Source organism: Coenobita brevimanus, chromosome 76, assembly GCF_032717465.1.
Source record: "Coenobita brevimanus isolate Jiangsu-jjx chromosome 76, ASM3271746v2, whole genome shotgun sequence".
Classification (NCBI taxonomy): Eukaryota; Metazoa; Arthropoda; class Malacostraca; order Decapoda; family Coenobitidae; genus Coenobita; species Coenobita brevimanus.
This window is the reverse complement of record NC_137029.1, coordinates 29322890-29336775: the sequence shown is the minus strand read 5'-3', so window position 1 is coordinate 29336775 and position 13886 is coordinate 29322890. Positions and strand designations below refer to the sequence as shown.

The window sequence follows — 13886 nt, the reverse complement described above, 5'->3', positions numbered from 1 at the left end:
ATCACATTTAGTGATATGGTAGTCAGCACCCGGTTTCTAACTTAATTTTGATTATTTTTCTCACTACGTTGTATAATTTGTGTGCAGAGCTGCTGCACCTATTCGAAATTGATAGATTTTGAAACTGACGACCAACACTTGATAAGACGGTACTAACATCATTGGGTGAGTTGCCAGACGGGAGTTTTGCCGTGTGTGTATTGCCAAAGTTGCTCGCAAGGTCAGTTTAACACTGACTGCCCTTTGCAATGGTTGACGTCAATGGAGTGCCGCACTGGGGGCCCAGGAAGCGCCTGAAGAATGAGCCCACAAATCGAGTGACGGTTGTACTGGGGGCGCAATGGGGTGATGAAGGGAAAGGGAAGGTGGTGGACATGCTGGCAGGGTCGTCGGATGTGGTGTGCAGGTGCCAGGTGAGGCTCAGGATGGGGCCCGGTGCCACCTCAATACTCCCGCCAAACGAGGGTATCACGCAACTTCCCATAGATGCACCACTGGCATTTTTTCTTTAGTGCTTGGGTTCAGTGGATTCAGCACGCCGTACATATGCCATTGGTTGTAGATACTTGTTTCAGTATCAAGGAATACTAAGAACTTTGTATTATTTCTCAAGAAATTAGCCAGTGTATTCTACTGGATAGTTAATACCTTAAGATAATTGTCTCTTTATAATTAAGGATACTGTTGATAACATTTCCTAACCATAACAGTGCCAGTGAGTAATGCCTACATTCCATCATGAAATGTGAAGAGTATTGTATCAATTAAGTTTCAAGTGAAGATGCAGGTCATTTATCCCTGTCTTCCCTTAGATTGAGTGCCGTATTAGCAAATCTCATGATGAAACTGACAGTGCCTGCTAGTGTCCTCCAGATTAGCTCTTCTGCCAGAGTACATACGGTAATTTACAGTTTATTCTTGTTTCTGAACTGATTTCATGCATCTTTTGAGAGTGTCAGTTGTGGTAGGATTAGTGAAGGCTAAAGCTGACTTTTCCAATTCTAAAAATTTATCAAAAGCTTATTTAAATAATCAGCAGATACGGTAGCAGGACTAAAAACATTACATTAATTCTTCACCAAACAAGCATGGCCATTCCTTATTTCCTATTGAAGTGAGTCTTTCAGAGGTTACTTGTTATTATTTCTGGATTACCACAGCTACTGGGCATTTTTATGAACTTACCTATGAAAGCTATAAATGAGGATTTACGATGCGTAAATATTCTTCCGATGACTGACAGTAGCCGGCCATATTTAACGTTCCTAATGCGCATTTTTAAATATGAAAGCTGGCTGTCAAATGCAAGTGAGGTTTGATTGGATTAGGTTTGGTTTGGTTTGGTTAAATCATTAAGTTTCCCATAGCTTTGACACAGGATACATTGACGCATCCAGTCGGAATGATGGTTGATAGACAATGCCGCCAATCGGTGAGAGTGTACCGTAGGTCAACATTGCTGCTCGACCTGGCCGCTTCCTGAATACCCTAACATAGGTATATTTTGTCGTTTTCCAACATTAGCGTCCAGAGGGGGGGGGGGCAGTTGCTTGCCTTGGAATTCCAAAGTGCTTCAGTTCTTGTTCAAGGATGTTTGAGTGATTTGAGTCGATTCATGCATTCTGTCACTTTATGCATTTGATGTACTGTATGTCATGTAACTCATGTAAGTATATGCGTATGCCTATTTGAGGTGTGTTTTTTTTTATATAACCACACATATATGTATAGTTTCTTTTAATTTGCCCCCCCTTACAAAAAATCCTGCGATGTCCTTGTTTTCCAGTCACTTCTTGCTGTCACAATTCAGCAGTTAACTATCTGTGTTGCTTATGTACGGTACCAAAATTACTTATATTGAGATCATGAGTTTGTTATAATACAGTAATCCCTCGATTATCCTGGCATCCATTATCCGAACAATCTATTAACCAGATGCTGTGATCTGGCAATATTAAACCATTATATGTACATTTAACATTTTATCCAGCCAAAATTTTTGCGTCTGGGTGGAATTATGGCCACACTAACATTTTTGCCCACCCAGGCAGGAATAGCCTGGTGTCGCCACACCGTCTGGCTCAGTAGCTCATCCAGCTTCCGTTAGAGACCCCCTCGGTCGTTCCCAGTTCCCGCAGGGTGACCGTGCAGTGAACATCTCCTCTTGGACAGTTGTTATGGCGGCACACATGATGGCTTTTGTAGTTGTTCCCTACCTGGTTTAGGCTTGTTATTCCGTGCATGCCTCATCCAAGAGTGTGTCCCTCCACCAGGGAAAAGGAAGCGGGTAGTTCTGACTCTGGAGAAGAAGCGGGAGATCCTGGGTAAGATTGATGTGGGATGGTCAACTTCCCACATCTTTTATCTATCTATCTATCTCTGTTGCCAGACGCCTTAATCCCATAAGGGATGGCCACAAACAATTCGCCTCCATGTCACCCCATCCTCCGCCATTTCATTGCCCTGCTTCCAGCTTACACCCCCCCTCTCTCATATACCTCTCCACTCCATCCCACCACCTCATCCTTGGCCTCCCTCTCCCTCTCTCCCCCTCCACCTCTCTCACATACACTTTCCTCGATAGTCTCTTGCTCTCCATCCTTTCCACATGGCCAAACCACCTCAGTATATTTCTCCATGTGCTTTCTGTCTCATCCACATCCACATCACCACAACACTGCTTCACTTCCTCATTTGCCAGTCTGTCTCTCCCTGTAACTCCACATGCTCCTCTCAGGTAACTCATTTCCACTGGTCTTACCCTTGACTTGTGTCCTTCTAACAAGGTCCAAGCTTCACTTCCATACATTAGAGTTGTTGTCACAATACTGTCATGCAGTGACTTTTTAACTTCCCTGTTTCTTATCACTGCTTTTAAAGAACCAGCAACCTTTCTTCCTTGTTGGACCCTTTCAAGCACTCCATCCTTCAAACTTCCATCCTTACTCATTGCACTACTCAAGTACTTAAGTGCACAAACATTTTCCATTTCCTTATCATCCTGCCCCACTGTAAGGTACATTTAGTGACTTCATTTCTCTCAAAAGCCTTAACTTTACTCTCCTCTACTTTCACCTTTAGTTTCTGTTTCGCACACACTGTTCCAGACACATTCACCAATCCTTGCAGTTCCCCTTCATCTTCACTTAACAGTGCAGTATCCAATGCAAACAACAGTGCAAGGAGTTTCCAAACAGTGCCTTCTCTCATTAGGGCCTCTCCAGTGTCCACTGCCCTACCTTGTATCTCATTTATAACCCCATCCATATACAGATTGAAGAACCATGGAGACATGACATATCCCTCTTTCAGTCCAAAATTCACATAGAAAAATTCACTCAGTTCACCATCCACATGCACTTCAGCCTTAGCGCCCTCATACATACACTTTACAGCATTCAGCAACTTCCCATTTACTCCATATATTCGTAACATTTTCCACATTCTTTGTTTATCCACTCTGTCATATGCTTTCTCCAAATCCATGAAGGCTGCATACAACTTCTTTCCCTTCTCTAGAAACTTTTCCACTAAAGACCTCAGAATGAGTAACTGATCTACACAACATTTTCCCCTTCTAAAACCTCCCTGTTTTTCACCAACTTAATACTTATGTTATGGTATTTCCTTAACTCTGTCAATAAGAATCCAACCATACACTTTTCCTGTTACACTAAGAAATCAAATGTCCCTATAATTACCACACACTTCTTTTCCCCCCTTTTCCTTTGTAGAGGAGAATAATTATACCTGACTTCCAATCCTCATGGACTCTACCTTCCTCCCATGCCAATCTGTATATCTTCAATATCCATTCTACCACTATCTTCCCCATGTTTCAGCGGTGGCAGAATCGGTAGGGAGGTGGCCTGCAGTCCTAATGGACCAAGGTTCGAATCCTGGCTGGGGCAGGGAGCAGTTTAAGGATTTGAATTTCTTAAAAAGTAGACTTTTCTAATCTACCAGATGACCCGCCGACATGTCATAAAAGTACCCCCGCTAATACCAGTACACCAGTCCTGTATGAGACAGCCCTAGCATGTATTCAATATGGGCAGTGGGTGTTAGCACCAAAGTGGTGACATGTGGAGATGTAGGAGGACTACTGGGCCCCAAGGAGGACTACTGGGACTTGGGAATAGGCCCTGAAGCCTTTGCTTGAAGTCAGACATGTTAAAAAAAAAAAAAAAAAAAAAAAAATCATTTACTGGGGCTTTCCCCATTTTGACTTTCTTCATTGCTTCCACTACTTTCATCCTTCTGATTTCTTCCTTTTCTTCTCACCTCCCTCCTTCTCCCAGCCATTCCCCAGCTACTTATCCTCATATCATTTTCATTCTCTATGTTTGACAGTTCCTGAAAGTGTTCTGTCCATCTGCTCACATTTTCTCCTTTCTCCACTAGCACTGTACCATTTTTATCTTTCACTCTGATTCCTTCCAAATTCCTCATCCACTGCCTGCAAGCATGCACTCCACAAGTCCCAAGGGCCCCATCTCCCTGGCGCAGTCCGGGAGTTTCAGGTAGTCCAGAACGAACTCTAGGTGTTCCCAGAGTGCATTCAGCTTGGGGATGGCTGGAGTAGTGTCATGCTGAGAGGAGTCCGCATCATCGTCGCTGTCCTCGTTGGAATCTTCAAGCTGGGTACTGACACCTGCAACTGAAGATGCGATCTCGATATCAGACAGGGTCTGATACCCAGGATTGCCCTCGTCGTCATCCAACCACTCACGCACTTTGTCCACATCAACAACGTCCCCATGCGCACGTAGACATGCATGGAAGTCATCCACGTCGAAACCTAGGAATTCGTGCTCCACATCCGTTCCGAGAAGCAGACGAGACGAGACCAACCATTTTCTAGTCTTGACAGGGACTTCCTTCCATGCACTGGCCCAGTTGTAAATGGCAGTCTTGATGTAGCGGCGAAGGTTTTCCAGAGACGACTGGCCTCGCGTGTCCTGTCCCTCCCTGCACTCGTCCTCGTCCTCGAGAACAACCATCACCTCGTCCAGGAACTTCCGTCGGTATAGGTGCTTCGTTGCCATGATCACTCCTTGGTCCATTGGTTGGATGAGATCAATAGTATTAAGTGGCAGAAACATGCACCGATTGCGGCCATTCTCAGCCACCAAGTCCTTGTCGCACGGGTGGGCAGGTACATTGTCGAGGAGAAGGAGGGCCTTTACCTGGTCGCATGGGATTCCCAGTTTCTTCGTCTGGTAATGTATGACCTCCTTGACAAAATGGCAGTGGAAGCAGTTTTTGAGGATGTGGGCTGTGAACCATGCCTTCAAGGAATGGTACCAAACGACAGGAAGGACATCCATCACCCCACGAAGACACCGAGGCTGCTTTGCACAGCCAACAATAACTGGCTTAAGCCGGTGCATGCCGTTAGCATTAGCACAACACAGAGCAGATATCCTTTGCTTGGAGAGCTTGCGGCCAGGTACACGCTTCTCCGTCTCCTCGGCTAGAGTATTCGTAGGCAAAGAGCGATAGAATAAACCAGTTTCGTCAGTGTTGTAAACTTGACCGAGAGTGAGGCCCTCCCTGTCGATCAAACCCTTCATCTTGTGCCGAAACTCCTCTACTCCATCCTCGTTAGCGTCCAAAGCTTCACCATGAGACTTACAGTTGGTAAGTCCATGTCGTAACTTGAACGTGAAGAGCCAACCCTCAGATGCCTTGAAGTCTAGGACGTCGTGAAACCTTGTGAACTTCTCAGCAGCAGCCTTCAGCTCCGTGCCACACACCATCACACCAGCAGCGCGTTGCTGTCGATACCAAATCAACGTGGAGCGGTCGACTTCATCATACTTGGGAGTAAACATCATCATCCTCTCCACGTTGTGTTTGTTTTCGACGAGAAGTCAGCCGTGTACTGCATGAGTTTGTCTCGGGATCTCTTGATATCAAACAAAGTAGATCAGGCCAGGTTGAACTCACGAAGGATGCGTTACGAAGACCATCCCGCATCCACTTTCTCCAATATCTCCCACTTCATCTCCAGAGTCAGAACCACTCTCTTCCTCTTCTCAGGTGGCGGGGCCATCATCACACACATGAAGAAGAGCCACGAGAGCAGCAGGAGAGCCTACAGCAGGTAAGGCACTACCACAAAAGCTAGCATGTGGGCAGCCATGACGACAAGTGTGCACTCACGACAAGAGACGGGCGGTAAGTGGGGAGGATGCAAGGGCGCTTTAGCGGACGTTGGAGGAATAACGCACCATAACAAAGCTGTTTCGCGCTGCGCGCACCAAATTCAAATTACGGGCGGGAAAAAGTCGGATTTTTAAAGAATTTTTTGTGGTTTTTGGACCATTTTGGGAATATTGGATCCCGGGACGATAATGTCCGGAAAGTGGGCGTCTGGATAGTATGGGGATTACTGTATATATGTATATATTTATATATAGTATATACAGTATATATATATACGAGATATATATACAGTAATCCCTCCAATATCCGACGTAATAGGGCCATAGGCAGGTCCAGATAGTGGTCCTGTCCGGATATTGGGCCCCAGCTTATGGACTTGTACTTATGGTCCCTAACTCAGAGAAACACCTATACAACTCCCTCTGGACATGCATAGCACCTATGTAAGACCCAAATCACACCAATAAGGGACATAAAAGACTGATATAAATGCAAAAGAACCATAAAATGAGGTTTTAGAGGTGAGTTTATTCAATATTAAACATTCTGGGTACTTACAAGTCCCTGACTCCTGGACAAGTGTGAACCACCAGTTTGCAGTCCACGGTTAATCCTCTGCACTCTAAATTCTAATTTCTTAACACTGTACAACACTGTAAATTCCTGTGTGTTCTAGTGGCGAGGTATTGCAGTTTATTCACTGTTTATTCACAAAAAACAAGCATCTGTGGCTTGCACTGCAATGAGCATCTGCTCTCGATCGGAGTTAAGCTGTGAATGTTGATGATGGCGGGGTAACAGAGTTGCCAGATCGCAATGGCCACATTACCAATCTCCTCAACTTTCATTACCAAATTTAACTTTTTATTACCAAATTCTTAAAGCTAGCATTTATTCTTCACTAATTATATATACAAGTGGAAATACATGTAATCACTCTCCTTATAATTAACACCATGTTGATTATTTTCACGCTATGTAGGGTAGCAGATTAATCAGAGAGAGCAAACAATCCACCATCTCCATCCTATGTATCCTCATACATGTGAAAAATCCATTTGGTAATGCATTATTCTGATTCATTACCACACGAATTTTTCATTACCAAATTGGCCCACACTTGGAAATGAAAAATACCAAATGGCAACCCTGACATGGGAGGGGGGAGAGGGGAGGAAGGAAGGGGTGAAGGGACCATGGTGTAACAGCTGTTTGGCGCCAGGCGGCAATTTCAAATTACGGGTGGGAAAAAAGTCAGATTTTTTTCAAATTTTTTGCGGTTTTTGGCCCACTTTGGGAATACTGGATCCCAGGATGATTATGTCCGGTTAGTGGGGATGTTCGGATATTGGGCGTTCGGATATTAGAGGGATTACTGTACACTCAATCCTCGTAAATCGGTGTTCATAAGTCACGGATTCGTAAATCACGTCTAGGTGGCCGTCAGACTGCCGGCAACCTTAAATCACTGTTAAGTCACGAAAATCGCGAATCTAGGCACCCAGGTGGGCTTTTTCCGAGGAGAACCGTAAACTGCGGCATTCAAACTGAAAATCGCGACCCAACAACCAATCACCCTGCGTCCCTGGTGGCATATGTGCATACTAACACCGCCATGTTGTTGTTGTTCTTGTCCTGCCAGTCCGTACACTACAGACCGTCGCCGTGGAGTACAAGAGTTACCTGCCTTTTTTTGTGCAACTTCCCCCCCTCCTCCTACCTGCCATGGTCCCTCCCGACCCCCCGATGAAGCGCTCTAAGTAGTATGGCGTCAAGGAGCTGCCGCAGTTGTTGTAAAGTCAACGTTTGGAGCTCATTCGTTGTGTTGAGAGGGGAGAGAAGTTTTCAAAGCTGGTGAAAGAGTTTGGGAAGAACAAGTGCTGAGTGTTTCTAAGTTCTTCCCAACATCACTCCACTCCATTCACTTAAGCAATTTCATCATAGGATTAAGATGAGATCCCTTAACATGGCTTATTTCTATTTAATACATGCACTGAATATTCCTAAATTTGTATGTTTGTGTTTGATGGTGCCTAGATAGGTGTAGTTAGGGTGCTGTGGGGGCGGGTTGGGCAAAGTCCAGACCCAAATTAATTTTTCACATAAGAGTTATTATTCATAAATCACGGAATTTGTAAATCACGGCAGTGTTCCAGACCCAAATTGCCGCGATTTACGAGAATTGGGTGTATGTATATACTGTATATATATATATATACCTATATATATATATATATATATTGCATCCATTCATCATCCAATCCTACGTTGCCCTGTGAGGAGCGTAGGAGCTCGGGGCTAGGCAAGTTGGTCCTGACATTTAAGATAAGAGTGACCAGCCTCACTCATCCCTGAGTGGCATTATATGAGCAATAAACCCCAACCAATATATATATATATATATATATATATATATATACATATACTTGTGGTAGGTGGGGGCGCTCACCATCCATTCACTCGATGTAGTGCTGCTCTCAGGTGTCTGCCCTTTCCTCTCCTCCATCCTTCTTTCCATCCTCTTCTATCTTTCCTTCATTCTTTCCTCTTGCTTCTGCTTGTGAGTGACTCTACACTTTGTGACATGCCACATGTTTTCCTGTACACCAGGAAACCATTTACTACAGTGGGTGGTAGCCATATAACCAAACTTTGGCACCCGGTGGTGTAGCAGGTAATTATTGCGCTCCAGTCAGATTGAGCTGGTGAAGATTTATATCCAAGGGGTGGTTGGGGTTGATTGCTCATGTAATGCCACTCAGAGATGAGTGAGGCTGGTCACTCTCATCTTAATTGTCGGGACCAACTGCCTAGCCCCAGGCTACTTCGTTCCTCACGGGGCAATTAGGATTGGATGATGAATGGATGTATATAAACAGTATATATATATTTACACACACACACACACATATATATATATATATATACTGTATACAGCCAGCTGTCAATGCGCGATCAGAGTGCGGGAACCTCACATAACATGGAAGGCAATTTTTGAGGCCAGGAAATGGTCAGAACGTGAAAATGACATATGATGCTGGTGAATAAAGTCAACTCATTTTTTTTTAACTGTACTACGCTGCGACGAAAAGGATTACGCGGCTGAGGCCACAAATTATGGTTTAAACAGTCATTACACAAAAAAATTGGCCGTAATGCTGTGGGAGCAGACATAACACTTGCAGCGATAGTCATAGCGCAGGTTGCATCAGCCAGTGACTTATGACTGTCACGTGTCTGCACAGGGTGTCATCACGGTCCGCTGATCATTCTTTACCCACTTGAGCCTACCATCTTCCTGCACTGTGGCTCCACACATGCTGTGTGTTATCTTTGCTCTTCTTTTTTCGGCCACCTGGGGATTAGTAGGAGTCCTCTGCCCTGCCTTGGAACACCACTCTTCCTCCCCCCAGCAAACCCACAATCTCTTCAGTTCAAGGTGAAGAATCCTCCAGTGTTTGTATGTACTGAAGTCATTATTAGGCAGGTACATGTCCTGGGAAAAATCCCAGAAAATTGCCCCAAAACATGAACTTGTGGCTGGCTTGGGTACCATGAACCCTTTAACATGTAAACATTTGGCCCTTTAACATGAAAATCTCATAAAGCAGGATCTTCCGGGGACAATATTCACCTGTTACATGAGAGTTTGCTGTGTGGGTGTGTGTATTGATATCATCATCATCATCATCAGCTGTTTGAGTGTCCACTGCAGGACTGGCCTATCCCAATCGAAGTGGGGACAATACAGCCTATGTATCTCGACCAAGTGGCTTAGCCTGTCTGGTAGAGATTGTATGTTGGGTGAGAAGTGGTTGTGTGTTATTGTAGTGTTGGAGTGGCTTTGGATGTGTGTGTAGTCTGTGAACCAAGTGTAATCAGCCCGCGCAAGCCAGCTAGGTGTGAACACACTTTATAGTACGCGACCGGTTCAACCAGAACACCCCATATGTCCACCAAAGCAGTACATGGCTGGAAGAACACTCCCAAAGTGTATTACCCTGGCGGGGCGTGAACCCTTGTTCTCCCGTGTACGAAAATTCACACTCTACCACTGCATCACAGAGGCTATGTGTGTGTGTGTGTATGTGTGTATATATACTGTATAGAGAGAGAGAGTGGGCTTGCACAGTACACCTGATCACAGTGCGCTAATCACTTAGTACACGAATGACCAAAATCATAATCATAAAACTTTGAATGTGCGAGTTTAGCCCACAATACGCAAGGCAGAGGCAAGGAGTGGCCCAAAACTGCTGTTTCCCCAGAATAACCCCCCACACACACAACGCGCCCATCGTGACATCATTTATGACGTAGATGCAATGTCAGTTGTGTCAGCTTTGGACTTCCAAGGGTTCTTAGCTGAAATGACTGAGTTTGAGGCTCATGGGGAAGGAGCTCAAGAGGAGTCTAGTTATGAGGAGGAAAGTGTTGGTGCAGCAGCTGGTGTGGTGGGGGCACTCTGTGTTGCCGCACCTTGGAACCCCTACTATTTAAGTCCATGAGGCCTGTCGTCTACTGTTTTTAAGGTGACTGACCATATTCTTATTTTAGCTATATCTGTAGTGTCTTAAAAATTTTCCCTTTATTATGTCTGTAAGGTTAAAAAAATACCAAGATTTGAGGGGATCCCACCCATATGTTATTTTTCCCATAAGATCATGTATTCACAATGCACGAGGTCATGGACCATCCATCCACTCACGTACTGTGCAAGCCCACTGTATGTATGTGTATGTACACACACACACACACACACACACACACACACACACACACACACACACACACGAGGCACCGAGGAGACCAGATGCACACCACCACCGCTCCATACACGGCCAACTTGGCCAGTGGCATTACCTAAATTAGTATCTTTATATATAGAGTCAAGCTCTGTACCAGGTTAGACTTAAATGATGTTGTAATATAAAAAAAAGAAGAAGAAGTTTTAAGCAAGACTTGCTCAAACAGAAAAGAAAACAAATTAGAGTAAGAATGCGCTGATCGTTTGTTTAGTCTACAACTGCCCCAGGGAATGTAAGTACCATATGTGCTTTTAGTACTGCAAAATGACTACATACTTTAGTAAAGCAAATTTGGAAAAGAAAAGGGATAAAGGTAGGAAGCAGGACGATGATTTCTACCAAGAACTGATTGAAATGGAGACACACAATAAACTGGTGAAACGAGTACACAGGCTAGAGATGGCTTTTCAAAATGAGATTGATGAAATTAAGAAACAGATGCACTTGCAAAAGGAAGAAATAGAAAAATTAGGAAAGGAAGTCAACAAGAAAGACACAACCATAGATGAGCTGACAGTAGAATTGGATTCACTTAGGAGAAAAATTAGTGAAATGGCAAGTACAGTAGTCAACCACGAGAGTATTATAGAAGAGTTCAAAAATGATACAGAGACAATTAGGCAAGTAAGCAGTCTGATAGACCAGAGCAGTGATATTGAGGAGAAGATAACACAGGTGAATGAAGCTGTGCAAAGCTACAAAAATGATGTGGAAACCACTTATGGTGAAATGGTGAAAGTAAAGGAAGACTTAGAAACGAGGGTGGAAGAAAAAAAGCATTAAAAAGGAAGTGAAAAGAATAATCCAAAACAATCCTAAGTTAGTCAGAGATTCAGTAGATATCAAGAAATCTATAGTAATCACTGGTATAGAAGAGGAAGAAGTAAAAAACAAGATCTCAAGAGACAAAAAGGAGATGGCAAATGTAATGAGCATATTGAAAGAAGTATCAGAGGAAATCTGTAGTAAAGACATAGAGGAACACAAAAGTTTAGGGAAATACTAGAGAAGCAAGTCAAGACCCCTAAAGGTAACCTTCCAGAGTGTAAACACTGTGGAGGAGATACTAAAAATGCAAAGAATCTTATGGGAAAAGAGTACAAAAATGTATGGATAAAAAGATGCCTAACACAAGAGGAACTGGAATTACTGAAAGAGAAGAGGGAGGAAGCAAAAACAAAAAATGAGAGAAGGTCAGAGGAGGAGAAGAATACATTTTTTTACAAAGTAATAGGACTGCAGATACGAAAGTGGTACATAAACAGGAGGGACTAAAAAGGAGGAAGGTAGTAGAACCAAGTCATGACAAGTATATAAACAAGATGATTAAGTTGATGTACTGAAATGTGGATGGAATGGTATCTGAATTATTAGAGATGAATGATTATGTCAGAAAATGAACCACATAAAATATGCCTAACTGGCACAAAATTAACACCAAGGATATCAAATGACATCCTAAACTTTGAGGAATATAATATATGGAGAAGAGATAGGAACTTAAAAAAAAGAGAAGGAATTATAATATTAACTAAGAAAAATCTAAAAGTCAAAGAAATAGAACTAGATATACCCTGACAAGTAGAACTGATTGCAGTAGAAATCAATACATCTGAAGGGAAAGTAATTGTAGCCAATTTGTACATGCCACCCAAGTCAAACACATGGGAAAGAGACGAATATGAGGACCTGGCAGAGAGTACAGTTCAGAGTTTAAGAGCATTACTACATAAAGTGGAAGAGAAATCGGAAAGAATTGTACTAACTGGAGATTTTAATACAAATATAAATTTGAATACTCTAGATATAATAAGCCAAGAAAGCTGTTGGGACCAAAAGCTCTTGGATCTCGTGCAAGAGTTCTTCCTAACGCAACATGTAAGGGAAAGCACCAGAAAAAAAAGACTCGATGTACCCTCAATGCTAGATCTCATATTTACTAGGCAAGAAAACGATATTGACAATTTAATATACCAACCTCCATTCGGCAAAAGCGACCATGCAGTACTAAATTGCAACTTCAGGATAGCATATGACATAGTTAACAGCAATGAAAGTTACAAAGAGAGCCTAAACTATAAAAAGGGAAACTATCATGACCTAAAGAAGTACTTCTTAGAAATTGATTGGGGAAAGGAGCTTAGAAGACTAGATTTAAATGCTATATATAAAAAATTCTGTGAACTTTATGAAATAGGAGTCCAGCAGTACATCCCACAGCACAAAGAAGCAGAAAAGAATATCAAGAAATGGTTCAATACAGACTAAAAAATCAAAAGAAAAAAGAGATTTGTTGTGGAATAGATACAGAAGACACAATAGTGAAAGGGCAAATTGTTTAATTACAAACAGGCAAGAAACGATTATACAAGAATAAGGAGGGAAGCCCAAAAACAGCTTGAGGAGGATATCATAAATAAAAGTAGTGATCAACGGAAGCTATTTTACAGCTACATCAGAAGCAAAGCCAAAGTAAAAGATAAAATACAATCCATTACAGACAAGGGAATCACTTATACACAAGAGAAGGATATTTGTGAAGCACTAAACAAGAAATTCCAATCAGTTTTTACAGAGGAAAAAGATTTTGAGAAGGAATATTGGGAACATGCATGCCCACACATTCCACCAGATATACAAACATCAGAAAAAGTAATACAGGAGGAGCTAAGTAAATTAGACAAAGGAAAAGCAAATGGTCCTGATGAAATTTCATGTTGGGTACTACGTGAATGTGCAAAGGAGTTAAGTAAACCATTATTTTTAATTTTCAAGAAATCCATGAGTCAAGGTAAACTACTTGATATTTGGAAGAAAGCAAACATTGTTCCCATATTCAAGAAAGAGAATAGACAAAATCCACTCAACTACCAACCAGTATCTCTAACCAGTGTTGTAAGCAAGGTA

The 13886-nt window shown here is 42.7% G+C and overlaps 1 protein-coding gene across 1 annotated transcript in view; it reads left to right on the top strand.

The window, feature by feature from the left end:
- The first annotated feature begins 248 nt into the window (after positions 1-248).
- Adss (adenylosuccinate synthetase) overlaps positions 249-13886 on the top strand; it is a 41998-nt gene continuing 28360 nt past the window's right edge. The window contains exon 1 of the mRNA XM_080279002.1: positions 249-413. Within this exon, the coding sequence (XP_080135128.1) occupies positions 249-413 (165 nt within the window). The remainder of the gene's footprint in view (positions 414-13886) is intronic.